The sequence below is a fragment of the Apteryx rowi genome, unplaced genomic scaffold (genome assembly GCF_003343035.1).
Source record: "Apteryx rowi isolate R43461 unplaced genomic scaffold, aptRow1 scaffold_48, whole genome shotgun sequence".
Taxonomy (NCBI): Eukaryota; Metazoa; Chordata; class Aves; order Apterygiformes; family Apterygidae; genus Apteryx; species Apteryx rowi.
This window is the reverse complement of record NW_020450738.1, coordinates 931209-959062: the sequence shown is the minus strand read 5'-3', so window position 1 is coordinate 959062 and position 27854 is coordinate 931209. Positions and strand designations below refer to the sequence as shown.

The window sequence follows — 27854 nt, the reverse complement described above, 5'->3', positions numbered from 1 at the left end:
CCTTTCTGAAATTCAAGCTTATATGACCTTTACAGTATTGGTCACGTTAGCTTGATGCAATTTCATGAAAGAGTAAAAACAATTGATGGAATGCTAGTTGTGTAAATTAGTTCTTAATTATGAGTAAGTGAAATTTTTCTTTCATCCTTACGCACAGAGAATGAGGTTGTATTCAGGGGATGTTATGAACAAGAGGGAAATAATTAGTCCCTGAGTGATTTTTTTTTTCTTTTCAGATTTTTCAGCTGTTCCAGCCAGTAAAGAAGTTTCCTCTTTATTTAGCAGATTGTCTAGTTTTGCCTTGAATTTATTTAGTATATATTTATTTATGCTTAGGTAGTTGCACTGGTCTTGTTAATGATCCATTTCACTTCTTATTTCATGGACTAGTGGCGCAATAACTCTCAGGCATTTCTGTGCAAAGCACATCTAACTTGGCAGGATGTGATGCTGCTCACCATCTTGAGAATGGCTTCTTTCACTGAACAGCAAGCTTGGAGAAGTCAGCTGGACTGTGTCAGAAATACTGCTAACTTGAGGAGAGACAGCCAGTAAGTGGGTCTAGGCAATTATTGAGGCGGGGGAAAATCTCTTCTCTCAGCCCTGCTGGGATTGAGAATGACATTGTTCCTGTAAGATTTACCGGATGGGTGCAGAATTAAAATGTTCTTTCATCACATTCAGACAAAGTTACGATGAGTGTGCATGGTCCTAACCATGAAAATTGCAATTGGCTCCATGCCCAGCTTGTTTAATTTCCTTTGTGTTAAAGCTCTGGTAAAGAATTTTGGGAGCTTGGTTACCCTACTGAGTTAATTAGCAGTGTCTTATCCTACGAAAAATATATCAAGGGCTTCCTATCAGGAGTAAGCACGTGTGCAAGCTTAACATTTGCTTTCTGCGGTCATTTATGCGTGTAAGACTCAATAATGACTGTTAACAAGAGCACAAGAGGGTCGTGAGCCTGGCCAAAGTCTTAGATGGCCGTAGAACTTGAACAAATATTCAGGAATTATTTGCAGACATTAAGTTTTAGCTTCTTGGGTTTTGTAAGTGAGCTTAATATTGGTTCTTAAGGAATGCTGAGATTTGTAAAGCTATTTGGCTTTTGACTGCATTTTCATGTTTTTCAAAAGCAACAAAAAAACCCAGAAATGATCAGCAGTGGCATAGAGCAGCTCACCTTGCAGACTTCTGTACCAACATCATTTGCTAGCCTTGGAGAAAAGGGAAATGATTTTGTCTTACAGGTGCTCAGGGGTAGAAGAAGAATTTGGGCCCTGCCAGCACATCTCTTCAGTGGTTTGCTTGTACTCGCAAACTGAACATATGAATACAATGACTATATAACTATGTGCTGAAAAGCTTTTCTGGGTTGTTATGTGTGTCACTTCAGGGGATGAGGCATAGTTATATGAACATTTCTTGCAGCAGTTTAAGCAGACAACTCTGCCCACCTTCCCATGCTCTCTTCCCCAAGCCCAGAAGCTCTTTACTGCCCTCACATTTTCTGCTCAGTTGTGTTGGTAGAATTGCTCCATCAGAGCAAGGAGCATATCCAGCTTTAACAGAATGACTCTGCAGAAAGGTATGTCTTTATTGGTTTGAACGCAGTGGAGCTCCCAGCTTGGTTTCCCAGTGCAGCACTAGGGACAGCACATTCAAGGGCAGGAAAAAAGCGTGGGGAAAAGATGTGATGGGAGCTGCCTAGGAGAGTGAAGCAGCAAAACATCCAGAGGCAGCTTTGGCCTTTGGGGACTGAGGTGCGAGGTAAATGGGTTTTGCCAAAACCCCTTTTTAAGTGTGCGTGTAAACTTAGGCTGTTGGGCTAAATTTTAATGTCATCTTTCTTTAAAAAGTTTTGGTTCTTTGTCAGTGGTATGATGAAGAACATGGGAAAACTTAGATTTTTTTTTTATTTTTTTTTGTAGTGGTTCACAGTGGAAGCTCAGGTCTACCTCCAAGCCATGTGTTTATAAGAAATACTTGGTTTTCTACATATTCATCTTTTCCTCTGCTGTTTCCAGGGTTTGCTGTATTTGACAAAGATTTGAGTACTTTCAGTTGTTATTCAGTAACACTGTACAAAAATGTAAATGGTGTTACAACTTCATAATTAAGCTTGTACCTCTGTTAAAACTGAATGTTAAAATATGTAGCTGACCAGTAATAAAAATCTGCTGGTAGTTTTGATGAATAAAAAAATGAGAAACAGGGTAAGGATAATTACAGTGGGGAAGTTTGTCATAATCTTTCCTTCTAAAATTTTCTTTCTCTTTCATATATCAAAAAGAGCTTTTATTGTTAATTTTTCCATCAAAAGAGCAATTTGTGGAAATTTTAACGTAAACTATCAGGTTGAAGTTGTTCCTACTCACCTGTCCAAGTTGCATCTCTTCAGATAAACATAACGCAGTTAAAGGCAGGATTGATTAAAGACCAGAAAGATCACTGGAAACTTCTGCTGTTGTGCAGATATGACTGCTTCTACAGCTTCCGAACAAGTAATCTGGGGAAAAAATAACTGGTTGGTTTTTGTCATTTCTTCTTACTTTCTAGAAAAGCAATGTGTAGATAACTTTTTTTTAATTTGGTGATGTAAACATTTCAAAATATATTTACGATGTAGTTATCAAATGTATGAGACTCATGTTTTCTGCCTTGTCCATGTCAGGGGGTTTTGCTCGATGCTCACTTTTCCCCTAATTGTGGAGCTAGCTGATGACTCTAGTTGTGCTTGGCTGAAACCTTTAAATTGGACCTAATAGCTAATTGATCTGTACCTGGCCATGCCGGAGCTGGAGATCACCAGGCTCTTCGAGTGTAGGATCATGCATCCTAAGTTTGTGAGATCTACAAGAGGCTGAGACAGAAGCTGTTATGTATTTTGGTAGTTTTGAAAGGGTTCAGGAAGTTAGGGCCTTCAAGGTATTGTATAAATGCGGAACGAAGGAAGACTCATGCTCACAAAGGTGCCTGTGCTCATGCTGGGGTTGTCTTGAGGTGTAGATACACTTTTAGATGCAAAATAAACTTTGTTTAGAGAATATATTATATAGAATTGTTAATTTTCAAAATAGTTTAGGTTTGTCAGTGTTAGTCAACGCTTTTATTGAGATTTATTATTGAGAACTTATCTTTGCCTACTCTCATATATGTTTTTTTACGTACACACACACGTGTTCCTGTGAGGAGGACTGGGTGTTCCTTGGCAAAACTGAAAAGCCAGCAGCAGGCAAAAAATGTATACAACTGAGTGTGTTTGCTGTGGGCTCCAGTTTTTCCAGTTATTGCTGGAAGACCAATTTTACTTAATTTTAACAATGTATTGTTTTTCTCTTCAAAACTTAGTGATCATGCAAAATATAGCTCAGTATTTGTAAAAATGTGTATGAGGAGAATTTCAATCAAAAAAGGGTGCTAAAGCAGGGAGTATCATAATCACATATTCCATGGAGAATAACATCTCTCTTGCTTCTCAGCGGGGTATTTTGTTGTCTCAGTGAGTCACTGCTCCGCTGTGATTCAGCATGACACATGAAGTGCAGGCAGCAGGCGAGGCCCTTCTGGAACGGCCTGTTGTGTGGGGGCTTCTTGTTTGTTTGTTTTCCCTCTTGGCCAACTGTTTTATTTTTGGCTGATTTGCAATCTGGGCTTTGCAAAGCGAGGCAAGGAGGGGAATGTTTCTGGAAGGGGAGCAATTATGAAAACTGGTTGGGAGTTTGCTGACAAGATGGCAACTTTGATTAGAAAGGACCAATTTGTCCAAGCTGAAGTTCTTTTGTGCAAAAATTGCTCTCTAATAACTTTTGCCAAGATCTTCAAGTCTTGTATGACTTCCTGTTGCTTTACCTGGAGGGCTTGGAGAGATCCTGCCCTCCCAAGGACCAGAGCTTTGGGGTTTCTCTTTTTATTCCTCTGGGTTTTCCTCTCCAGATTGTTGTAGAATATTCAGAAAGAGAAAGGGAGCATGATTAGAGTCACCTGTCTAATATGAAATTGCATTTGGAGAGGAGCAAACTGATGTATTGTCACAGTTGTATGGCATATGTGACAGTTGTATATAGCTGAAAATTTTGCTTCTCCCCAGCCCCTGCTTCACAAGTAGCTAAAGGAAAAAATTGGAGTTATCTTGCCTTTTTGGAACTAAAATGTCCAGATAAAGTACTTACAGGGTAGTGGTCTGGGTAATACGAGTACTCGTTCCTTACGGTTGCCAGTTTATTCACTTAGAAAAAAAGCGTGTTTTCTCAGAAAAGATGGCAGCCAGAGTTTTTGTAAATGCTTGGAACGCTATTTGACAACTCTGTCGTTCTAAGTAATGGAGCCCACAGAATCTGAAAAAGAGCCAAATTCTGCTCATAGAAGTCTATTTTCTTTGAATTTGTGAAGAATAAGAAAATTAAGTCAAGGAATTATTAAAAAAAAAAATAGAAGAAGAACATTTTTACTTACCTTTCAAATGGAAAGAAGAACCTATCATGTCTATTTGGAAGCATTTTTACCACTTCATTATAACTTCTTTCAATGCAGTACTTAACACTGGACGAAAAGAATACTATGGAAAAAAATGTAATAGGCCAGACATTTTGAACAGCTGCACTGATAATGAACATAATCAACTGTCTGTCAGATTTTTCATTATAAACCACAGTTTTTAGAAGTTAATGTAAAAATTCCTAAACAAAATGTACCATAAGTCTACATTTAGTCACAATTAATTATGAAAAGAAATGTATGCAAATGAGTTCTCATTTGCCAGTGGTTTGAATGGCAGCCTGTCAGCATCTGAGATCACTGCAGTTGCCAAAGCCATACGGCACACGATTTGGGACTTTAAGCCATTTTATAATGGCAATCTTTTCAGATGATTCCAAACACCAAACCTGAGCCTGAGAGCGTGCAATAGACTGGTTGTGCCCGAAACCAGCAACGGACCCTTCCAGAGGGCTTGTAGCCTCTAGCTGTGAGTGACTGTTCAGCTCCGAAATGTCCGGAAGTCTTGGAAGCAAGCAGTAACATTGCGCCTGTGGAAACTGGAGGAAGATGATGCGTTAGGTTTTGTGCTAATTTTTTTCCTGAAATTTTCATGTCTTTCATGCATAAAGTAAGAAACTGATGGGGCTGTTAAGTGGTTGCAGGAGGACTTGGAACGTGGTCCAGGAAATCAGGTCTGGGACAGCAGGTCTTCTGTGTAATGTTTGGTTGAGATTTTTTTAAATTTGGTCTGTATATTTAGCAATAGTTTTTACTTAAGTAGTTTTGCTCTCTCTGTTACTGCATGATTGCATCTTGTCCCTAGATACTCCAAAACAGTGTGTGCTCTTACCACGATCTTTGACAATACAAACAGTCCCACAGTGCAATGCCTATGTGTGAGTTATGCTTCCAGCTTCAGAGACTCGGCCAGTTTGCCTGTTATGGGCGCGCTGTGAGCGTGCCATGCTGCACAACTGGCACAGAAGCGATTATGGAGGCGCCTTTTTGTCTTTCTCATCACCTTATTGCTCCTTCGTTAAACCTTTCTGGTTGTTTCATTATCTGAACTCTGGGAGAGGGTGAATCAATAGTGGGAAATAACAGGGTGAATGGATGTTAATGCGGGATGCATTCCGCTCTTTCCCCAGCCATCAGGTGAATTTGCAGCACTGCTCTGAAGTACCTCATTTGTCACCAGTGCACTTTGATTGTCGCTCTCCAGTTGCCCAGCAATGAAATGAGGGAATTGTAGCATCTCTATGCAACATCCTGGACTTCAAACCCAGGAAAGCGGTGTTACCCGCACCTGTGCCCGGGCTGGCAATGCGGCACGCGCTGCGGCAGCCTGGTTGGGAGGGCGGGAAGGCAAGGAGCGAAGTGGGTGGCTGTGTGACCAGCTTTGCACCGCGTTAGCGATGGCCACGCTGCCTCTGGGCCGAGGGGCCGGTGTGCCCGCCGGGTACGGTGCAGCCGCGGATCACGGGGCCGGGCCGCGCTCAGCGGGAAGCGTGGCTCTGCCCATGCCAAACCAGCCCCTCCGCCGCCCCGGCCTCAGGTGCCCCTTTGCACCGTTGCTCCCTGAGGTGCGTCCTGTTTGGTTGCCTTCCTTGAGAAGAGAGGGGTGCCAGGGCTGATGATCAAATTCCGTTTTTTTTTTTCATCTGGTAACTATTCTGGAAGTTCAGCTTTGGCAATTTCAATATGCTTGCTTTCCTCTGTAAAAAGTTTTGCAAGGCCTAATAAGGAAAATCAACAGCCCAGTTTTCAGTAATAACTACCAGTGCAAGTAAAGTTATAGCATATACTGGAAAAAATTATGTATATAAAATTTATCAATAGGTATATTTTATGTTATAAAATAAATGCATAATTATAAATATATGTAAATATACATATAGTACAATATATATTCTAAAACACATAGGTGTTCTAGAGTGCTTAAGCATTGCAAACACTTGGGTTTACATTTATTTTGGTAAGACATAGATGCATAAAAGACAACAAAGTATCCAATGATTGAGTCCTTACACAGCCACTGATTGTGGTGGGGATGAAACATAAATACTTAGCAGGCTATGGCATTAATATGCCACCAAAAGTATTCAAATAGATTTAATAAGCACCTTAATCTATGTTTTCAATGTTTTTCCTAGCATTACTGAAAGATTTGAAATATACTATGGTGTGTACCCTGCTAAATAATTATAATAATTAGTTTGCTATAAATAAAAAAAAAATGCAGTGCATTAATCTATTTTAAATGTTAATACAATTTATCGGCCTTCTTATTTATCAAAGTACCAGTTCTTGTTGGTGAAGGTGGTAGAATCTGACTCCTATTATTTGTGTCCGAAGTGCTGTATAAATAAAATTTGTCTTTAAAACAACGTACTTAGTAGCTAAGCCAGGATGCAGTGGACCTGAAGGGCCTAAAATACTTAGTTTCCTAGAAATTCTGAATTAGTTTGCAACCAATTCTTGAAATAAGTAATAGTTTCACAAAATATCATTGGTACATTAGGAGTTTCTTTGCATCTTTTAAAAATTATTTCCTCACAGAATTGTGTTACTTCTGCACTAAGACATAGAGGCTGTCAGTAAAGACGTGCAGTTTTTGAGAATGTTACAACATGCTAAGATTTGTGGTGAAGAGAAGTTTCTTTTGCAAAAATAGAAGTGTGCAAAGAATTGCCTCCAAAAGCATGCCGAGTTGCTAGTGAATTTATTCCCTTTCTTTCTTTCCTGCATGCCTGCTGAGAAAGAAATTAGACAAGTGCTACCAAAACCAGACTGAAATCTCGTGAAGCAATCCTAGCAGTTTGAAGATCAAATAATTAGCATATTTCTTCCTGGAGACTTGGAATTTCTAGGTTGTCTGTCTGCTGGCTGGTTTTGATGAATGAGAGAACATTTTGGAGTTCATCTCCAACCAGCTTCAGCCTATTTCGCACGATAAGCCTCCAGTGTGCCTTTGCCATAAGTATAGAACCCAGCAAAAAATAGAGTAAAGATAATTGCAAAATGAAGGTGACATGTATGGTAGAATTCTAAGTAACTTAACCAAGGTATCTTTCTAGCTTTGTTATTAAAACAAACAAAAGTGTAAGCAGTAACTTCTGGAATGTATCTTTTCTACTTTGAAAGTGTGTCAACTTTTTTGTGAGAGTGTTTCTGGCTTCACAGCTTTGAAGCTGGAGGTCAGCTGCAATCAGACAGGGCAGCACAAGACCGTAATATCAAACTTCTCTTCTCTGCCCTGCCTGCTTGTCGTGCTACTGATTTGCAGGCAACTTCTGATACTGAAAGTAAATTCAGATGGCTACGTAAATATGCCATAAGGATTCACTGAAGATGCTAGTGTCTGCTATAATCACCAAGCCTCAGAGAGGCAGAGAGACAGAGACAGAAAGGAATAGTTTCCACGAGACTCTCTTCTGCTGGGATAGCAAACTTGTTTCAACTCTTCCTCCTACCGCACGGTATTTACGATAATGGGCAGATGAAGGAGGCTCTGGCCCTAATTCTGCAAATGGCTCCTCTGCTGGTGCCAGAGGAGTTTCGCTGAGGTCAGGGGAAGGCAGTAGCTTCCTGCTGCAGATGAAGTTGCAGATCTGAGCCTACCTGGCTTTGCAGATCTTCCGAACTGTTTAGTTGATCTGTGGCTGATTTGGAGACTCTGTGTTAACCTTTTGCTGTATGTTGATGTGTATGTCTGACAACCTGATCAGGGACATTAGCTTTACAATAAAAACAGTGCGGCTTGCCATGTCCAAATTAAAAAACAAACAATTGGCAGGAGGCTCTAAAACCTGGTTTCTGCCTGCACGTAACATTTTAAATGCGACTTATTCAAGGTTCTGTGAGAATGGAACCAATATTGTGCTGCATCTTTGCCAGTGAGGAACGTGCAATTCGGCAGCGCCTTTCAAAGGCAGGGTCACCAGGCTGCAGGCCCTTGGAATGAGGCCGCCCGCTGCATCGTAGGGGTGTCGCCTCTTCTGCCCTCATGAAGGATCATGGAAATAAATCCGCATAAAACAAAACAAGCTGTATAGAACTGACCTGAAGAAGAAAGGGAAGAGCCTCTAGGTGTCATCTGTTCACACTCCTTCTGGGTGTTTAAGGAGCCTGGTAAGGTTTTGTCAGGTCCGTGAAGACTTTTTGTTCCAGCACCATGTGTCCTCTACCATTTTGCATGCTTATTCTTAGTCCTATTTTGCTCTTGCTGCAGTTGGGTTTTGGAAGGGAAGCCAGGAATTTTTGGCTTTCTTCAGTTCTGTATTAAACTACTAATGATATGAGATGTTTTACTTCCTGTATTGAAGTGATAGATGGCCGTCATGCTTTTTGTCATTGAATACAGACATGGAAAGTCATCAGTGGTTCAAAAGCAAGGAGAAAACAGTCATTAACGTCCCTCTTCTTCCCCTCTCCCTGCCAAAAAAACACTTTTTTTTAATAAAGCAGCAAAATGGAGGCATTTTCAGTTTTGTAACCTGCATTTAGGTATCACTTCAAATAATTTTTCTCAAAAAACTTAATATTTCACACTTTAAAATTGTGTTTTCAAAACTGCATACAGGTTATATTATGTTTTGTTTCTGTTGCATGTGTTTTTTCATACATGCTCTGTGTCTTTAACAGCAAGCATGGGTTTCACAGGGCCGAGGTGGTAACAAAGGGCTCCGTTCCCTTGGGAAGCAATACTGGTCATGTGGAATAGGTGGAGTTGAGGAAATCGTACCATTTTCTTTTAATGTTTTTTTTTTCTTTAGTGCAGGAGAACATACCATATAAAGGAGTATTCAATGGGCACATTTTCAGGGCTTCAGAAGTCATAGAATTCACTTCTGAAGCAGCCAAGAGGAAAGCTAATTCCTGTTTACCAAAGAGCTGCAGTTCAGAAGATTAAACATCTCCAGTCTGCAGACTGGTTCACCTTTCTTCTTTCTGTCTCTCTCCGTCTCTTTTCACACTCCACCATGTTATCTGGTCTCCATAAGCAGCGTGTGCATACTATAGCCAGTGGGCGAAAAGGTTTTTTGTTGCATCCAACCATTGTATTGCATTTTTCTTCTTACGAGCATGTTGAATCTTAAAGTATAATAAAATAATTGACTTTCTTTCTAACAAGCAGTAAGGCGACTGTTGTTACGTAACAAATTGCAACTTTCAGTGTACCTCTCCACCCTACAAAGGGGGCGGAGGGAGTGTGGGAAAAAAGTGCTGCTTCTAGTGCTGGCTCTGCTGAAATCTGCCTGCAGATCAGGGCTGACTTCATGAATGATGCATGTTGGTTGAAACATTTTTGAAAGCTGGAGTTAAATGTGGTGCTTGTGATAATGCTGTAACAGGTGCTATTATTTTCTTCCAACAGTTACCCTGCTGTATGTGAATTCCTACAGCACAATAACTTGTTATCTATACTCCGAGCTCATGAAGCCCAGGATGCTGGGTAAGTGAGTATGGTGAGGGAGAGGCGGCACTAGTAACAAATAATGCTTCCTTGGTGTCAAATAGAACAAGGAAAGAACAACCAAGTAAAAATGAATTGGGAAACTTAAAAATAAGTTGCAGCAGCTATCACTTTTTATTACTGGTTTTAAAAATCATGCACTGGCATTAGAAGGCACAGTCTTTTACATGATTATTGCTAAGTTACAGGGCTTACTGAATCTCTGTATATCCCACTTACTTGGCCTTGGTGATTTACGTGGCATAAAATGACCAAAAGTGATTTGGATGCCAAACTGACAAGGGGAAGCAAATTCAGCCCAAAAAAAGGAGTTTTGCAAATGCCCCCGAGACTGAAGTCTGACACGCTGATTGCCATGACTCTCAGGAAGTGATTTGGCTCATGAAGGCCAGAACTGTCATCTCTTCCAGTCTTTCACACCTAACTGAAACTCTGAGCACACTGGTTTTATGGTTTATCAAGACAACAAACTGCTGGAATCCCAAATGGTCAAAAATGATTTTATGCTGGATTATCAGTAATGCATTGAAGGAGTTTAAGAGATTGTGTGCAAACGTGATCCTGGTCAATCATCCAGTTTTGTTAATGGTTCAGTCATGTAACTCTTGCCAGAGAAAAACTAGCATTTTTTATGCCACTTTTAAAAAGTATTTATTCATTGAAATGCATCACACTTGTGAGATTTTAGTGAAGGACTGGTATTTGAACAAATAGCTTTGCATATCTTCTTAATGTGTTTACTTGGAGGCAGAAACTTTACCCAATCTGAATAGTAATAAAAGATAAAGTAACAAGATTGTAGGAATGAGATGGGTATTCAGTATGCATATAAAAGCTATTTTGAATGTTTGAATTATCACATGCTTAAAAACCTCAATGCAATTAAAAGCAAGCTATTAGTCTGCCAAAAATAACTGGCATGAAATACCCAAGGGTAATGAAATTTCATTTTTATTGTATTGCTTTCCAAAAAGAGGGTGAAAAGTAAAATTCTGAAGAAGAGATTGCATTGAGACTGCAATGGTTTCAGTACAAGAACTGTAGATGGTTGCCAAATTCTTCAGTCTCTGGTAGCTGAAGACTAAAGAGTAGATTTTGGTGTTACTTGTATCTTAGTAAGACAAAAGTACTATTTGGCTAGTTTGCTTCCAGTTATCTGCATATATAATGCTTGATTGATTATATTTTGCCCTGTTGGGCCAGGAAGCCTTTAATTTTTCATAAGGCAGCAAGGTTAGGTAATGAAAATATGCAATTAGCAAGCTGGTTAATAGACTGAATTTGATTAGACATAGCACTGAAATACTTGACCCTCTCTTTTCGCCTCTGCATCTCATACTTTCCTTTTCCCACAAAAAAGGAAAAAGTAAATATTTTGTTTGAAGGCTGAATGATTACATTTGTAGTTGGATGCATATAGAGTATTAAGTTTTGCAGATTAAGAGTGAATTAGGAGGCGGGCCTCATGGAAAATGTTCCTCTCCCAGGATATTCTGTATTTCATTTACTTCCTAAGGAGACTGTTTTACGGTTTGGGTTTTTTTGCTTTTTATTTCTCCATAAACCATATCTGGAGAAGCAGTCTCCAGTCAAAGGATGGAGCCCAGAGTCTTGAGCCCTCAGAGTCAGTGGTTAATCAACTCTCAGAGAGGCCCCTGGAGCCTGGCTTTTCCCTGAAATGTGCACTATTCCTGTTCCTTCAGCTTCCTATGCTTAAGCCTCAGCAATCAGAAGCCTACATACTTGGTTCACTGATAAAAAAAATTACAATTTGTTTAAGCAGAATACTTTTAGACTAAGTCTAAGTTAGCAACTGGTGCAGCACAGAAAAAGGAAGGCCAGGGTTTGATCAGGTGTGATTTGTTATGGCCCTAGGACCATATGCCCACACTGTGTTTACCAGCAATGAACCTTTTTGCTAGTTGCCAGTCCTAGGCATGCATAACGCATCCGTACATAAGGCAGCGAGAAGCAGATTGCTCCACTGCCATCTCCCATGGCCTAGCCATCACTTGCATGTGCAGAGAGCACAAGCAGCTGGAGGATCATGGAGGAGATGCGCTTCGCTTCTGCATCTCTCTGGCGCATGGGGTGCTTCAGATGGGGTGCTGGTGCTCACCTTCAGCCTCAGCCCCACAGGGTCCCTGCCACCAGACTCCAGGGATGGACACTGAGCAAATCTGTAGCAAAAAGAACCTCCGGCACGCTGAACTGCAAGTGGAGACACACCTTTCGCATATGGTGTGCGTCCTTAGCTGTCCCAAGTGGAGCTAAAGGGTAAATCTACAGGAAATATTGTTTCTGTGACCTTAAAAAGTGTATACGCGTGCTTTTCTGCTGTGGTGTTTCTAAAAGCCAGTGAAGTAATTTACTAGGGTTTTTTGCCATATATTTGGTCAGTGACAAATGCGCATACAACACCAGACAATAACAACTTCTCTTTCCTCTAGGTATCGTATGTACAGGAAAAGCCAAACAACAGGCTTCCCTTCACTAATCACAATTTTTTCAGCACCAAACTATCTAGATGTATACAATAACAAAGGTAAGATTTAATATTCTGTTAATATATAGCAGACTGAACATCTCTTTACTCAAGTGCATTACATTGTTTTTCTTTTTCTCTCCTTTCTCTTACCCTATTTATTAGTTCGTGCCCATTCAGTTTATTACATAATACAAATCTAATCAAATTTATTACAGGCAGATGTATGCCTTTGAATATAACTGTAGATTCTAATATGCCCTAGGATATTTCTGAATTTTGACTGCAAGTTATTAAATACAGGAAGCAAAACTGAAAACAGCTCTATTAACAGAAAGAAGTATTTTATGAAATGTTGTGGTTGAAAACTGTTCCTTTTAATTAATGATTTGTCCCTTTGCTCCTTTCCAAAAAAATTAATGGGGCTTTCTATGGGCAAACACTCTAGCCAGCTAAGAAACTTGCCAGATCATCAGTGGATATGGAATTGAATCCATACTGTCCGAGTTCCTTTATAGTTTGCTTATTAGTCATTTGAAAACTATTATGTAGGCAGTAAAACAGCATTAGCCAGAAAAAAAAAAAGGTTACGTCACAAATGAGCAGTAACTGGTCACTCTGTAAAGACTCAGCTGAATACAAGTGTGTGCGGCGCTTCTCTGAGTTCAGTGCTGCGTTCACTGAAATGTTCTCTAATGAACTGGAGAAAAATCATGGTTCTAAAAATAAAGCATTCTAATAAACCTGTCCTCCTATATGTTGAAATGAGCAGTAATCTTTACTTTCTCCTACTCCCAGTAAAGCTAATGTAATTTGTGAACAGCAGTGAGAAAAAAGTGTTTTTTCCCCAGTGATAGTATTGCAAGTAGCCTCACTGCAAAGTGATCAATCTTTCCTGAGTGGAGACATTTTTAATTTTGATACTTGCCTGCAGAGGAAGTTAGCGTTTTGTTGGAAACTTGCAAAAGGAAGCTTCTTCAGGCATCATTTTATATTATAAAACTTCTAATCTAAAAGCTGCTGTGCAGAAAACTGTGGGGGAAGGAAGCAGTTCACAGTTAGATAACAGGTTCAGTACATGTTGGTGTTCTCAAAATGCATATTAACTTGTGGAAAAATTAATAAAACGATTCTGCAAAAAACATCCAAGCAGAGCTGTCAGTAGCTGTTTTTATAAAAGTAAATAATATAGGGGCTATGCTAGCAACCCCAAAAGAGTAGGATGAAACAAGGAATGTGTTAATTTTCTTGGCAGCATCATTGCTCTTGGTGGAAAAATGTGTTTAGTTTCTGAGTTAGCTGTTTCGGGTAGAGCATAGGCCAATGAAATGTCTGTGCAAGTAACGTGACTTAGAGCAGCATTTTAACATCTCTTAATACATTGTGGCAGTTTTACGCACACAAAGCCACAGGGTTAACAACACGGGTTTTTGTTGTGGAGACAAAGATTAGATACAAATCCATGTTGATTTATAAAATTCAAGATGTTGAATTTCAACCCACAAAGTTTAGGCAGCAAACAGAAATGCCTTTGTTATGGCTGTTTCAGAACAGAGTCATTTTACTTGTTTCATGATTCTCAGCTGTGACAAATAGGTCTCAAACCTGGGGGAAAAGTCTTTTCTGCTGAAGGACTCTGCGCTGGCTTCTGAGAGGTGCTGATTAGGTGCAGTGACAGTCAAAGTTCGGGTGCGCTCCTGAGGATACCTGGTCCGAGAGAGCTAAGGCAAATAAGCACTGGTGCGAGATCAGCACCATTGGGCCACTCTCTTTAAAATAAGACTTTTTGAAAATTTAGAGGCTGACCTTTAGTGGCTTTGTAATGCACTTCTGTTCAGTTTAACTGGCTCCTTTCCTCCCGTTAGGATTTTTGTTGCCTTGTTTCATGAGACTGATAGCACTGGCTTTTGGCATTTAAAGTAGATCATGCATCTTCTTTCACGCCACGTTGCTCATGCATCTTCATCTCAATAGCGATTGGCTGCTTGTTTCCCTGTTCAAGGAAGAAAAACACCATCATCCTAAATCAGTCAAAAAATGGCTGCTTGTTGGCTTCCTTGATCTGCAGCAGATAAATTAGAGTGCAAAGCTTTGGACTGATTGATTTCAGGAGGTGAAGGAAAGCTTGTCCATACTGAAATGTTACAGGAAAGTTGTTCTAGCTGACTCACTAGGTGTTGGCACACAATCTGATTGATTTTAAACCAAATCATTCAGGTTTTTTGGTTGCTATAAGTAAAAGTCCTTGGAAAGAGAGTTACTCTGCTGCTAGTAAGTGCCTTTCATTTCTGCTATACATTCTTAGTATGCTTCTGGTTGTCACTTGGCTAATAAAATCGCACTGCATAAATTCATGAGAGGCTCCATCTCCCAGGGAGGGGAGTAGTGTTCCAAGGTCATTTTTAAATGTGTTGCTGTTTAAAAAGCAGAAAGAAGCTAGGAATACTCATTTTCTGTACCAGGTGGATTAGTTTTCATACCTACTAAAGCAGTCATACTTCTTTACTTCTACAAAGCATTTCAGAAGGCCTGGGCTTGGTAGCCAGCTTTGAGAAGGGTTTATTCAGTCCCAGCTGGAGAGGAGTCACTGGAATCAGGTATTTACTCAAAGAGCAGGAGAGAGCGAACTTCCCTAGAGCAGAAAGAGATTTGGCAGGAGTAGCTGAAGATAAAGGACCCAAACAAGCTCACGTTCAGCGTATCTGCTGTTAATAATGCTGTTATGGACCCTTTGCGTATGCTGTCGCACAGTACTGCTCTGACATGGAAATCTCTCTTGGATGCACTCTGCTGGATTCTGGCACTGAAGGCGGTTTTCTGTATCCTTTTGGTTACTGGCCACGGTGTCTTGGCGGCTCTGCGAGTAATTCCTCTGTCATGTGGCTCCTGGTCCTGCCACAACCCCAGCCCCCAGAGCCACGCAACTGTGGGTGCCAAAGTCAGGTTTTTGACTTAGGAGGTTAGTGGCAGGGGTTCCCTTTTGCAGTTAATGGAGACAGAAAGAGACTTTGTTAGGGGGTGATTCAAAGACTCAGAAACTGCCTAGATACTGGGAGCCTAGTGCCTGCCTCTTCCCCAGGCTGTCCTCCTCCGCTGCTGTTGTTGCGAGCGCCCTCCATATCCATCCTAGTGCCAGGCACTGCTGAAGGGGAGGGATTTATACATGTATTTCTGTTGACTTCCGAGGCGCTCTTCAGTGTTTTTGTAGCTTTCTCAAACTTTGCGCTCTCTTTTATATTATTAAAAGGTATAATGAAAATATAGTTTAAGACTATTAAAACTTGTTGCAAGAAACACTGGTACATTGCTGGTTTTCCAAGACTATTCCTGGAGAGGATCAAAAATCCTCATGCAAGAAAACCAGTGCAGCTTTGACTGTGACAGCTGATTGCAACTGTGAGGCCTGTGAGGAGGGCTGTGCCGATCCGGCAGTTCTGAGCAAGTGGCATAAGTAAGCGCACGTTTAACCGTGGCTTCTCGTGTGCCCATTGGCATGAGAAAGTCTCTACAGCAGCAAACAGGTGCCAAAAATTACTGTATTCTGTGATGTGTTGGCCTTGTACAATGTTTAAACTTTCATTCCAATATTTCAAATTTTAGTATCTTTTAATGTCTTAATTAGGACATGTTGTAATATTGTTCAGGCCTCAACAAAAAATAAAGCGAGAAATTTTACAGAAGTGCTGCAGCGGCAGACAATTGCATTTGTGACTTATTGGCAATACTTAATATTTTAGTGTCTGGCTGTCACTTCAGTATGTTCATGCTTTGTGGCTGAGTGAACAATTTTAACTAGCTGTCTGAAGACAGACTATTATCTTTTGAACATTTTTAAAAGATTAAGGTTCACAGCGGTGAGATAACCACCAGAGAATCTGGAGCTATTGAAAAAAATGATGTGAGGTCTCCTCCACCATTCTTCAAAGTGCATGGGGTGCTGCTGAAAGGAAAAGCAGATGATGAAGGAAAAGCAGCAAAGAAAATATGCAGGGGGATGTGCAATTCTAGAAAAATCAAAAGAAGCTGTACATTGGTACAACTCATTAACATAGCAGATAAGTAGTTGTATCAATGGCATGCTTAGAAAATTTAAGCTTGTGGTACACCATAGACACATGTTAAGAGAAATACCTAATCCAAACAGATCTAACAGGACAATTATTTTTGTGTTGGAAAAAGGCAGTGTAACATAGCTAGAAGGAAACTAAACCAAGTGCATATGTCTGGTACAGGGATGATGTTTGAGAAACAGCAGCACTTGGGGAGAAAGAAAAGCGGCGTAACCTTCTGTTTGCCCTGTCAGTTTTCTTTAACACTTTATCACCGCTGCTGTAATGAGGCCTTCTCGTGGAAACAAAAGGTTTTAAAGAGCAGCTGTTACCGTATCTAGGCCATCTCATTGCCAACCCAGAGAGGTTTTCTAGAAGTGATTTTTGTGGTCTGTTGGTAAAATCCGGAGCACTATTCCACTATTTCTTTTGAAGACACAATAGTACATCTAAAAATAAACATCTTCAGAATTCTTTAAAGGGTGATTTTCCTCCTGTAATTGGCACCACTTTTGTATTGTTATTTACATCATTACCTTGTAGAGTAAGTCATTTTTTCTTTTGATAACATTTAAACTCCTTAAGCATTTTTACTAAGCCTTATCCCTGACCTGTCTCAGGCAAAAACCACTGTGGTTACTTAGCAACTCTGCTAGAGGAGAGAGCACTGTTCCCAATTGCACAGTTAATGCTGAAGTTAATTTGGCATTAAATCAGAAATTGAAATTCTTCATTACATGTGAAGAATTTGAGACCTTTTCCTGAGTACAGCTTTTATTTTCTAAAATCAGGATGAGTTTTCTGAAAATTTACATGTAAATTAGTTAACCAGTTTGTTAAAAATTATTTTGAGGTTGTTTATCTAAAATATATACATGCTGAGGCTAGTATTTCAACCCTGCTTATTAATTTTTTTCATTTGATGGAAATACTGTCTATTGATTTATACTGAAAAATTACACAGCAGTTCTTGAAATAAGTTATTTAACGTCTTTGTGTAATTTTGAACTATAGGTAATGCAGTTTAATGTTGGTCACCTTGCTAAAGGGCTTAATTCAGCTTCCAGTAGGTGGCTGTTGAAGTGCTGTTTGAGATGCCGGGGGGATCTGAGACCTCTGCTGAGCGCTGGCAGAGGCAGCACAGGAGTTACGGGTGGCCCGTGCCCCTCTGGAGCAGGAGGAGGCAAAGGGGGTGCAATACCCCAGGGCAGCTCAGATGGCACTAGATGCTCACACTTGGGCAACTGAATTGACCCCAGGAACGGTAGACCTTTCTCCAGCTGTAGCTGAAGGAAAGAGGTGGTTTCTGACTTGCATGTTTATTACCACCCCGTATTTCCTGCCTCAGATACCAATGTCAAATGCTTAAAGCTAAACAGTATGAATGCCCCTCGCCTGCTTCATTATAGTGTTTCTTTTCATTCTAATGTAATTTCAGCATCTGATAGCTCAGTTTACTAGCATTAGAAAGAAGTATAATGTCATTTGGGATATCTGCACATCTTCACTTTACAAAACATTAGCTTCTAAAACTCGTTTACAACAGCGAGTACCAAAATTAGGTTAAAATGTGTGTGGCTGTTAAGAATAATAAAATAAGATTCTTGCTCTGGTTGGTGATTATAGACTATAAAACTGTGACTGGTCGTTTGGTCTGCTAGCATTTATCTGACTATAGATTTGGAAAGTAAAGTATGGGGATTGCAGCCTGGAATAATAAGCAACTGATCTTGGAAGCATTTGAGAGATTCAGATTTTCTCGAGTTACCAGTTTCCTAATCAAAGGAACCTCTTCCACTTTTCTGTGTCTCCTCGGCGAGATGCCATGTGGCGTGTGGTCGTGTATCCTTCCAAAGATTCCTGCTCTTGCAGGGCAGCTGAAGCATCAGATTAACGTGGACTAGGGAGTGAGGCAGAGGTGAAGCCCCCAAACTTTCCAGAGCCAACAGAGAATAAAACAGCTATGACCAGAAGAAACCAAGGTGCCAGAAAACCTCAGATAAACTGCTAAAATATCAGAGAAGTGTTTTCTTCTTGATCCAGGTGCAGTTTTCTTCTTTTCCTCATCAAATAGTGTGCTTTTAAGCAGTAGTCAGAACTGGGTAATCGTAACAAGAGCAAGTTTGCTTAATGTTAAGTATCAACTTGATTAGTTACCTAATAAAAATATTTAGCGTACATTGCATTTGTAAATTAGAAAGAACTTAAATTACAAATTCAGGAAAGTATTTGTGACACTGGTAACTACTATACCTTACTTTATTCTCTTAAGAGCAGGTTTATCTTTGAAGACTTTAGTCCTCGTTATTACCCTGCTCTGTTGTGCAGCGTTGTTTTCTTTCAAGTGGCTCTTGGTCATCTGTGGGGGGATGTACAGGCCTTTTACAGAGGAGAATAGTTCTTAAAATACTGTTGTTGGGAGCTGCTTTTGCAAGATATTCAGGTATGTAAATTAATCAGGTGGAGTGAAATTTTTTAGGATAATCTCAAAATAAATTTCCTTCCTTAATGAAAATCTAAAGCCATTTAATTTATGTTTTCCAACTGTTCTGTTTAGAGTTCAGGCTTTTTTAGAGACCAGCTTTAAAAGTTGCTTGTAAAATGATTTATTGAATTTTCACAAAATTTAAAAACAAACTTGATGGATGAACTGAAGAAACAATGGGAAGGGAAACTATCTCAACTCACTAACATGATGAAGCTGAAATACCTTGTATACAGCTTTTTAGTCCTTCTAAATGAATCTCCACATCCATTAAGTAGTCCTTTTTATGTGGTTTTGATTAATTTTTACTATGCAACCGCAAACTTTTTTTTTTTTTTTTTGAATTGTGGCTCTGTATAGAAAGAGAATGAATCTTGATCTGCCTTAGGTAATTTCAGCCAAACACTGATGGAAAAATTAAGACCATTGACACTAGTTTTCTCATTTTTGCTAACAGCAATATTTAGCCATTTTTTATTTTACTGAAAAGCAGACTCACTGCCAACTGTGTGACTAGAATGGGCAAGAGTCAACTGTGGTTTATTAAAATGAAGGATGCCGGACTGACAAAAGATCATGCAAATGTTAGCTAGCCATTTTCTGTGTGCATCAGAGAGCTGGCTTCAGAAACTCCCAGGTCACCTCCAGACTGTCGCCTGGCACAAAATGGAAGAGACTTAGGAACCTCTTAAATTTTTTTAGGAAGCAACAATCAAGTGCATTAAAAGAGCAATTTCTCTGGCTGACACGCTTTGATCAATGGAAAGGGAAAAGTAATTAGAAGAAATTGTTCATCTCCTCCAGGCAACGTTGTGAGGCCCTGAGCTCACACGTTACTGTGATGTAATGCAGTCGTGCGACCGCTTTGCCAGTGGTGACTGTTCAGGAATCACAAGCTCCTGGAACAAAGTTTCTCACTGGGGAGGGACAATGGGGACAGCGGGAGGAAAGGGGAAAACAAAGCATGACACATCTTCAGCTCTGCATGCTTTTGGCATAGTATCTCTGACATACTTTTAGTTCTTACTGTTTCATCATTTATGAAGGTATTATCGTGTGTATTGCTGCTTTGATTCATTTTTATTTAACTAAAGCTGAGGAGGAACATTCTGAAGGTCACAGGTTACTAGACTTCATCAGGACGTTTATTCACGGCTTTGAAAAGGCAAATTGAAACTTACTTATTTAAAGTTATATACGTGCCTTCCAATATATGAAGTATATTATCTCCAGAGTAAAAATTATTTGATGGCAGCTCATCTACAGCTACAGAACTAGAATTGCATGTGCTACAAGATGGGGTTATTAAAAGCAGAACATAGCGAAATGATGCAGTGTCTATCACCGTCTGCATGAGACTAAGCATCTGGGCTGGGATTATATTTGGAGCTATGTGTAAATGCTAATAGTGAGTTGACCAGTGAACGTCATCTAAAGTTCATTTAGCTGTCTTCTAAAGACCGAAAATCCACCCTTATTTTTTCCATTAGTTTGTTTGTTTGTTTTTATGAAAATGTAAAGCACCAACACTTTTTACAGTGGATGGAAACTTCAGTTATATTGGCTGTCTCAGTCCCATGTTGGTCAAAGATCTTGTCTGCAGTCTCTACTAATTGCATTATTAAAAACCTTTATGTCTTTGCATTGGGGATAGTAATGAGAGTCTTTGGTTTTAGGTGGTCATTTGAAAATTACCTTTTTCTGCATGAGTGAAGAAATATTTGCTCCTCTATTTCATAAATGGCTCTGTTTATATACATTCACCACATTTATGCCATGCATGTGCATGATTCTAGAAATTCCTAAATTTCAGGAAACAGATTCTGTAAAATAAAATATTTATTAGGTTAGAAATGATGATTGAGTCTTTAACTGCATTATTAAGATTTTACATGACCTGTTTCTTCACAGAAAGACTTGCAAGCAAAGTGAGGGAGAAGGAAAGGATGAGAGTTAGCTCTACTGTTCCCTAAGCTGAGGCAGTTAGCCCACGAAACAAACAACAGAAATCCGACACTGGATGCTTTTTGTTAGAAGTCCATATTATTGAAAGCTCTCCCTCAATATATATATATTTTAAAGCCAACAAGCAGACCTGCGATACCAAAAGCTGCTGCACCCATCCCCATTCTCTTTTTTTCCCCAGACAGTCTGAAGGAACTGACTTGAAGGTTGACTAAGCTACAGCACCCTAATAATCGCTTATTGCTATGAAAGTTTTTGAAAGTGCATAAAAGTCTGGATTTGCTGTGAAATGCTGGGCAAACTTCCTGCTTTAGAAAGTGAGTTTTGATAAAGGCAGTTTATCTAGGCTTTTTGTAGAAGTTATTTTTTGTCATCTGCTACATTTTCAACATTATTTTCCAATATTAGTACTTTGCCCCCCTCAACCAAATCAATATTTTCTTTTTCTCTCCTGCCTTCACTCTCACTCCTTTCAGTTATACCCAAACCACACTCGGCCTTTCCCTCTTCCATCTTACTGTTGTTAACTGCACTGGGCCTCAGTACAACGATGGTCTCTTCTAGGAAAAAATTGCTGTTTCTTATTGATATGGTTTATAATACTTTGATTTATTTTGTTCTGTTAATTTCAAGCTGTTTTTCCAATATTAATCAGATCCTATTTCAGATAAACACCAGAAGTTCATTAGCACAATTTAGCACTGAAGTTGCCCAGGTGCTTTAAAAAGCATAAATTTATTTATGGCATAAATATCTGTATTTCTCCCCTTTAGCAGATGTAGTCTTATTTTTGTTTATGTTGAAGACTCTGACAAGAATGATATGAATTTGAAATGGTGCAAGACGAATCCTATTATTATGCATTCATACCAAAGGGAGCATAGTCTAGTGTGTGTAGAATTGAATAATGCGACAGGAAAGTATCATCAGCACTACATTATGATGAATGAATTATGTTGAAAATGTTCATTGAAAGAGCAGCAATCAAACTCAGCGATAAACAGTTTTCTTTGCTATCTCTACCGTGTGGTTGTGAGGCACTTGGATAAGTACGTGAAATGGATGGCTGTGGATAGCATGCCTTATTCCCCACTGGTGGTGGATCCCAGATCCTATGTGTGTGTCTACTCAGACAGAGAGTTACTAATTCACTTATCAACGCATCTTAGTAGCAGGGGAAGCAGGTGACACAGCCTTCAGACTGGAAGTGGCTTGCGACCTCCTTGTGGCTGTCTCCTATTATAACTCGCAGTCAAGTGCTCCTGCTGGGTCAAGTGGTTGAAGGCCGGTGTGTAGCTCCGAAGGCTGTGAACACTATGAATGTTACTGGTCTGGGAGAGAGTCACACGTGTGTAGCTGACAGCTTTTTGTTTTCTTTCCTTCCTCCCTTTTAGCTGCAGTATTGAAATACGAGAACAATGTTATGAATATCAGACAGTTCAACTGCTCCCCTCATCCGTACTGGCTTCCAAATTTCATGGATGTGTTTACCTGGTCCTTGCCGTTTGTGGGTGAGAAAGGTATGTAAATTTGCTCTGCTCATAGAAACTACAAGATGGTTTGTTAGTCACTGTATACGTGGCCCAGTTTATCTGAAATGACAAGAATAATTTGAAGACAGATCACTTGCTTTTGAGGATAAATCTGAAGAAACAGGCCTTGGAGGGGCAAGCAATTACCACATTTCCCATATCTTTTATGATTTCCCCTCTTTCAAGGATATGGTATCATGTTTCTGCTGTGGAAATAGGTTTATGACATTGCTGACCAGAGATGAAACTTACTGAATAAAATTCTTGTGATTTGTTCATTTATAAGCTCTTCGGTATTCTCTTAGATATTGTTTACTGCTTGAAGAACATCCCATCAGACTTTGTTACATCAAGGTTATGTCCTTATCCAGCTGACCTATTTTGATTAGATGATGATGTGTTGCTTTTTCACTAGTAAATACAGATCTGGTGAGGCTAAGACTCACTCTGGTTAGCTGTTACTAGGATTAGGGAGACAACAGGAAGGAAAAATCTGCTCCTCAACCCCTTCTTCGCCCAGAGCATATGGTGCCTCATCCCTAGTTAAAGAACATAACTGATGTCTTATTGCAACACAATGCTCTTGATGTTGCCTGAAAACAACTCCATGCTATGAATGGCAAGCGCACAAAAGGCGTGAAAGCACTGTGGTCTAACATATTAAATGAACACATAATGGCAAGTTGTTTAAACCTGAAGTCATCTTATTTAAGGCTTGAGATGAAACTTGCTTTGATCCATCCATTGTAGTATATTGCTGTAACAGCAATTACTGCTAGATAACTGTAACAAACTCTTAAAAGCTGCTTTGAATAACAGTTCTCTCTTAATAGGCAACTAAAAGTACAGCCAGCTGCGACTCTTACCTGCAGTCATGACCAGCTTTGTTTTCAGTTACTCTTTCATACTAGGAAAGATGCTAGGAGAAGCCTGAGGCCACTGGGAACAAAACAGGCAGACAGTAAAATACAGATTAACAAAGAATAGACAGCTGTTTCCACTAATGGAGATGTTACATAATCCCTGCTGATGCAGCTTGTAGACTTTTGTGAAGCAGATAACAGGCTTTCATTTTCTTAGGCCTAGTTTTTTAGGATGGGCCAGTTTTCTGAGCATGTTGGGGTTCTGAACGATAGTTTTCCAGAGGTTTCCATAGGGAATCTTCTCAGGAGAGGCTGCAGACCACATAGTAAGATTCAGCGAGCCTCTGAGACCATGAACACTTCCATTTTTTTCTCTTTCGTGACTTCCCAGTGGTCACCCTTGCCAATAGTTTGGAAATTTTGAAGCCCCAGAAAGGGGGAGAAGGAGGTGAAATCCATGTTTTCTCTTTCTCTGCAAAATAAAACTCATGGATATAAGGGTTGATGCTCTACACGGCTTTTTATTTATTTCTTTTTTTTGTAGATTTTTCCCCTCAAAGGCCAACCAAGGTAGGAAGCTGTTAGTTACACTGGTCATTGTTACTGTGGAAAGTCTTTCCACTAATACTGTCAGAGGAAAATATTAAATCCTTCACTAATTTAGGAAAAACATAGTTTTGTTCCACCCTTCTAATTTGCCAGACCATCATATTTGTCACAGAAGAAGATTTTAATAACCATTTGATTTAAACTTTCAGCCTGTGTAGCTGCTGCAATTTTAGATGTGCTTGGTAACCCTTTTAATGATGCTTATTACATGTAGATGTAGTGAAGTTTTTAATCTGTCTGCTAATGATTTCACATTTTACCTCATAACTCTGACTTTTTTTGATCTCTAAATTCCACTTCCTCGGTTGTGATTTTTGGGGGTTTTTGGCTGTTCCACGCTGTGTGCTCTCCAGTTAGTTTCTCACTGTTGCCTTTTCCAAAAAGGGCTGGGACCAGTTCAGGTGTAGCCTGAGGCTGACCCTTCAGTGCACAAGTTGCAAAGCAAGCAAGCTGAACATATTGTGAACATACCAATAATGACATTTCTATCAATACTATTTGTCCTGGATTTCAAGGGACACTGCCAATTTATAGTCACCTCACAAGGGTTAAGGTTTTGTTGAATTAAAAGTACAATACGCAAAACCTCAGTGAAAATGAAGGTATTTTTGTGATCCCTCTTGTAACTTTTTCAATGGGAATGTCAGTCCTTTAATTTGCTATGTAGGGAATTCAAATGCTACATCAACCCTGCAGGAAGAGGAGAGTGGTCAATTCTATTAACCACTTCCTTCTCCAGGTTAAGTGAAAAGCAAAAATTTGTTTAGGGGGAGAAAAATGTTACCTAGTTGTCTGACAGTTGCAAAAAGAGAGATCATAAACACATTATTATTATTATTATTTTTTTTTTTTTTTTTTTTAAGGTTAGTTTGTTGTGGTGTTTGGTATTTTTGGATCAACTAGTTACTGAAACCTATACAAACAGCCCTTTTATCAACTACAGAAGATCCTCCGATGCAAGCTTGTATCACTACATGCATAAAATAAGGTCCACGTTGTTTAAAAAGTGGTTGCCATTTGTATACTGAGTTTTCATTAACACTACTACACCTACAGTTTGCTCTCTGACAGACCAGCGAAACTTAGTATCAACATCTTGCATTTGTTTCCCATTCCAGTGACAGAGATGCTGGTAAATGTGCTGAACATCTGCTCAGATGATGAATTAGGGACAGAGGAAGATGGTTTTGATGGTAAGAGCCTTCTGCCTTTGGTTGAGACTGTTTGCCTTGAAACTACTTTAAAAGTTTATTTACTAACCCTGGGATAATTCTCTGGATCCCATTTAAGTTCTGGGCTGCTCAAAGCAACTGTTATGCTAGACTCCAGTGGATTTGCTTACTGCATGTTTTGGAAAGAATTAATGTGACTTTTGCCCCATTCTAACCCCAGCCAAAAGTACAAATCTTTTCCTGGTCCATTTTTTTTGATTTTGGTTTTAAAGAAAATGTATTTGCTTCCATGAGATCTGGGTTGTGTTGTCTTGAAGGTGTCAGCTGTTGACTTTTATGCACAATATCCCAGTGATGCCAATAGATAGTTTCATTGAGTCGATGAAATAATCTGATCTGGAGCAATTATCATTCCTGCAGCACTACTTCCAAAATGTAGGTGCCACAATTTGGAAGAATAGTACTTGAATTATTTTATTAATCAGAAAACTCTTTTAATGCAATTGTGTATTTTAAAGTCTTTAAGAATCAATATAAGCATTAAAAAGTCAATGTATGCAAACACAAAGAATGTTGTTTCTGCTTAAAAAAAGAAAAAGAGGAAAGTCACTTGTGTTGTCACTTGGTCTGGAATCTATAGGATAAGTTACCTCATACCTCATACCTGTTGGTTCCATGGTATGGGATATTTTATATCCTGCGGTCTGGGGTTTCTCAGAAGTACATTTATTCTGTTAGCCGTTATTTTCTGTTGCAACTGTATAAGAGAGTAAATTGCAGTTCTCCAGAACCTTCCTTCTCAGTTGAGCAGATCTGAGCAAATCCCATGCGTTCCTAATGTTCTTACTATGAATGTTTTCTGCATATATTAAAAAAAAAAGAGAGAAAGAGCAGGAAATATTAAAGTGCTAAAAAAAGAATTTTGAAAAACATAACATCACAAAGCAACCAATGGAAATAATCTCAACATGTTTGTGGGTAAAATGAAAGAAAGGGACAATGAAGAGCTTTTAAGAAAAATAAATATTTAATGAAATTGTAATTAATAGTTAATAATTAAAATTCTCAGAGTCTTTATGTTTAGTCTTTATAAAAGGATCTGTATCACAGATTTTTTCTTTGTGATGGGAAAGAAGAGTATAGATTATAGTGCTTTGTATTTACTCTGAAAAGGCAAACGGAAGTCCCCCGTTCTGCCACAGCTGTGGAGTGTGGACATGAACAATTACCTTGCAGGACTAGGGACAAAAACTGAATTTATTGAAACCAGTAATCAGTGCAGAGAAGAAAACACCTGTTTGAATACTGTGCCCAATTTTTTCTCATGAAATTTAAATAAGTAGCTACTGTGTAATTAAAGCAGTGTGTGAAACAGTATGGAGGCATACAATGAGTAAAAACTATGTCAAATTAAATACAGTAGCAAGAGACCTATGTGCTTAAAATCTCTGGCTCAAGAAAGCTCTTAAGCACAGGCTGAAATCTCATTGAATTCAATGCCAAAGCAAAGGTTTTACGAGGAGGATTTTTAAATGAATTCAGCCTTGGCCTAATATTTTCTTTTAAAGTTGTACTGTAAACTTTCATTGACACTACATAGAGCACGGATAGGCCAATGCCAAATCTTTTGGACCTCTTTTCAAATTTTACTGTGAGTGTTGGCGTTCCCATGTGGCAGTTACAGCAGCATGTTTTCATGGTCACAAATGAAGAGACGTCAGGGGTCTTTCAGGACATGAGCTTTCTGTAGCCTACAATCTTGCAGCGTCTGAAAAACCAAGTCCCTGCAGCTGTAAGAAGTCTCCGTATTTCCTGTGTCTCTTCCGGGCTGCGTGCTGCGAGGAGCGTGAACCAGCTGTCTGCCGGGGACTTTCCTGGGGCACTCTGCCCGGCACGGGGTTCGCAGCGCTGCAGGTGCCGGAGCAGGAAGGCGAGCTGAAATCCTCTTGCCTCGCACGTGTCTGGACTGCCAAGTTTTATCCAGCAGCGTTAAAATTTCTACCTGAGGAGTAATTAAACAATTCCTGGTACCGTAATATTTAATACTGTGGCCTAAATTGACTATCAGATTTTTCTGGATGAACGCTTTCTCTGTGTAAAACATTGTGTTAAGAAAGGTATTGGAAATTCACAGGAAGGTGTAGCTAAAAACCAGATCTGGCATATATTCATGTCTGTGTCCCTGGATAATCCACTGATCGCTGTCGAATGGAGTTGATGGCACTGATCCTGCAATGTCCTCAGGGGGGGCCCTCCTGCCTCCCGCCCACTGGAAGCAGTAGGCCTGTGTGTGGATGGACGCGTGGAAGAGATTGAAGGATTCAGGCATAAAAGTAAATTTGAGAGTTGATTTAAATTTAATAGAAGCTGATATTTAATGACTTCCTGGTGCCTTCTGAATTATTATCTGTATTACAAGGGAAAATCATCTTTTTCTCAGAGATAGCTGTTTCCTCTCTCTCTTTTCTTATTTTTTCTTCAAGCCTTGCCTTTTTGGGGAGGGGGAATGCAAGATATGTTTCATTTGTGTTCTTGATGAAACCAACTGAACTGATTATCAGTTTATAAATGTTTCTGTAAGGGCTGCATATTGACAACCTTGTAGTGGATCAACATTACTACTATTTTTCTTTGATAATTTTTGTCTAGCTCCTTTGGAGGACTGCAGTGGCACAGTTCTTTTCGCCCACTGACATTTTTCTTTAGTCTGATAGAAACGCCTCATATCTGCAAGAGCAG

The 27854-nt window shown here is 39.5% G+C and overlaps 1 protein-coding gene across 2 annotated transcripts in view; it reads left to right on the top strand.

Moving 5' to 3' along the window:
- PPP3CA (protein phosphatase 3 catalytic subunit alpha) overlaps window positions 1-27854 on the top strand; it is a 159629-nt gene that overhangs the window by 113620 nt on the left and 18155 nt on the right. For both annotated transcript variants that reach the window (XM_026078460.1, XM_026078461.1), the window contains exons 7-10: window positions 9857-9934; window positions 12406-12500; window positions 22334-22459; window positions 25062-25136. In XM_026078460.1, the coding sequence (XP_025934245.1) occupies window positions 9857-9934; window positions 12406-12500; window positions 22334-22459; window positions 25062-25136 (374 nt within the window). The remainder of the gene's footprint in view (window positions 1-9856; window positions 9935-12405; window positions 12501-22333; window positions 22460-25061; window positions 25137-27854) is intronic.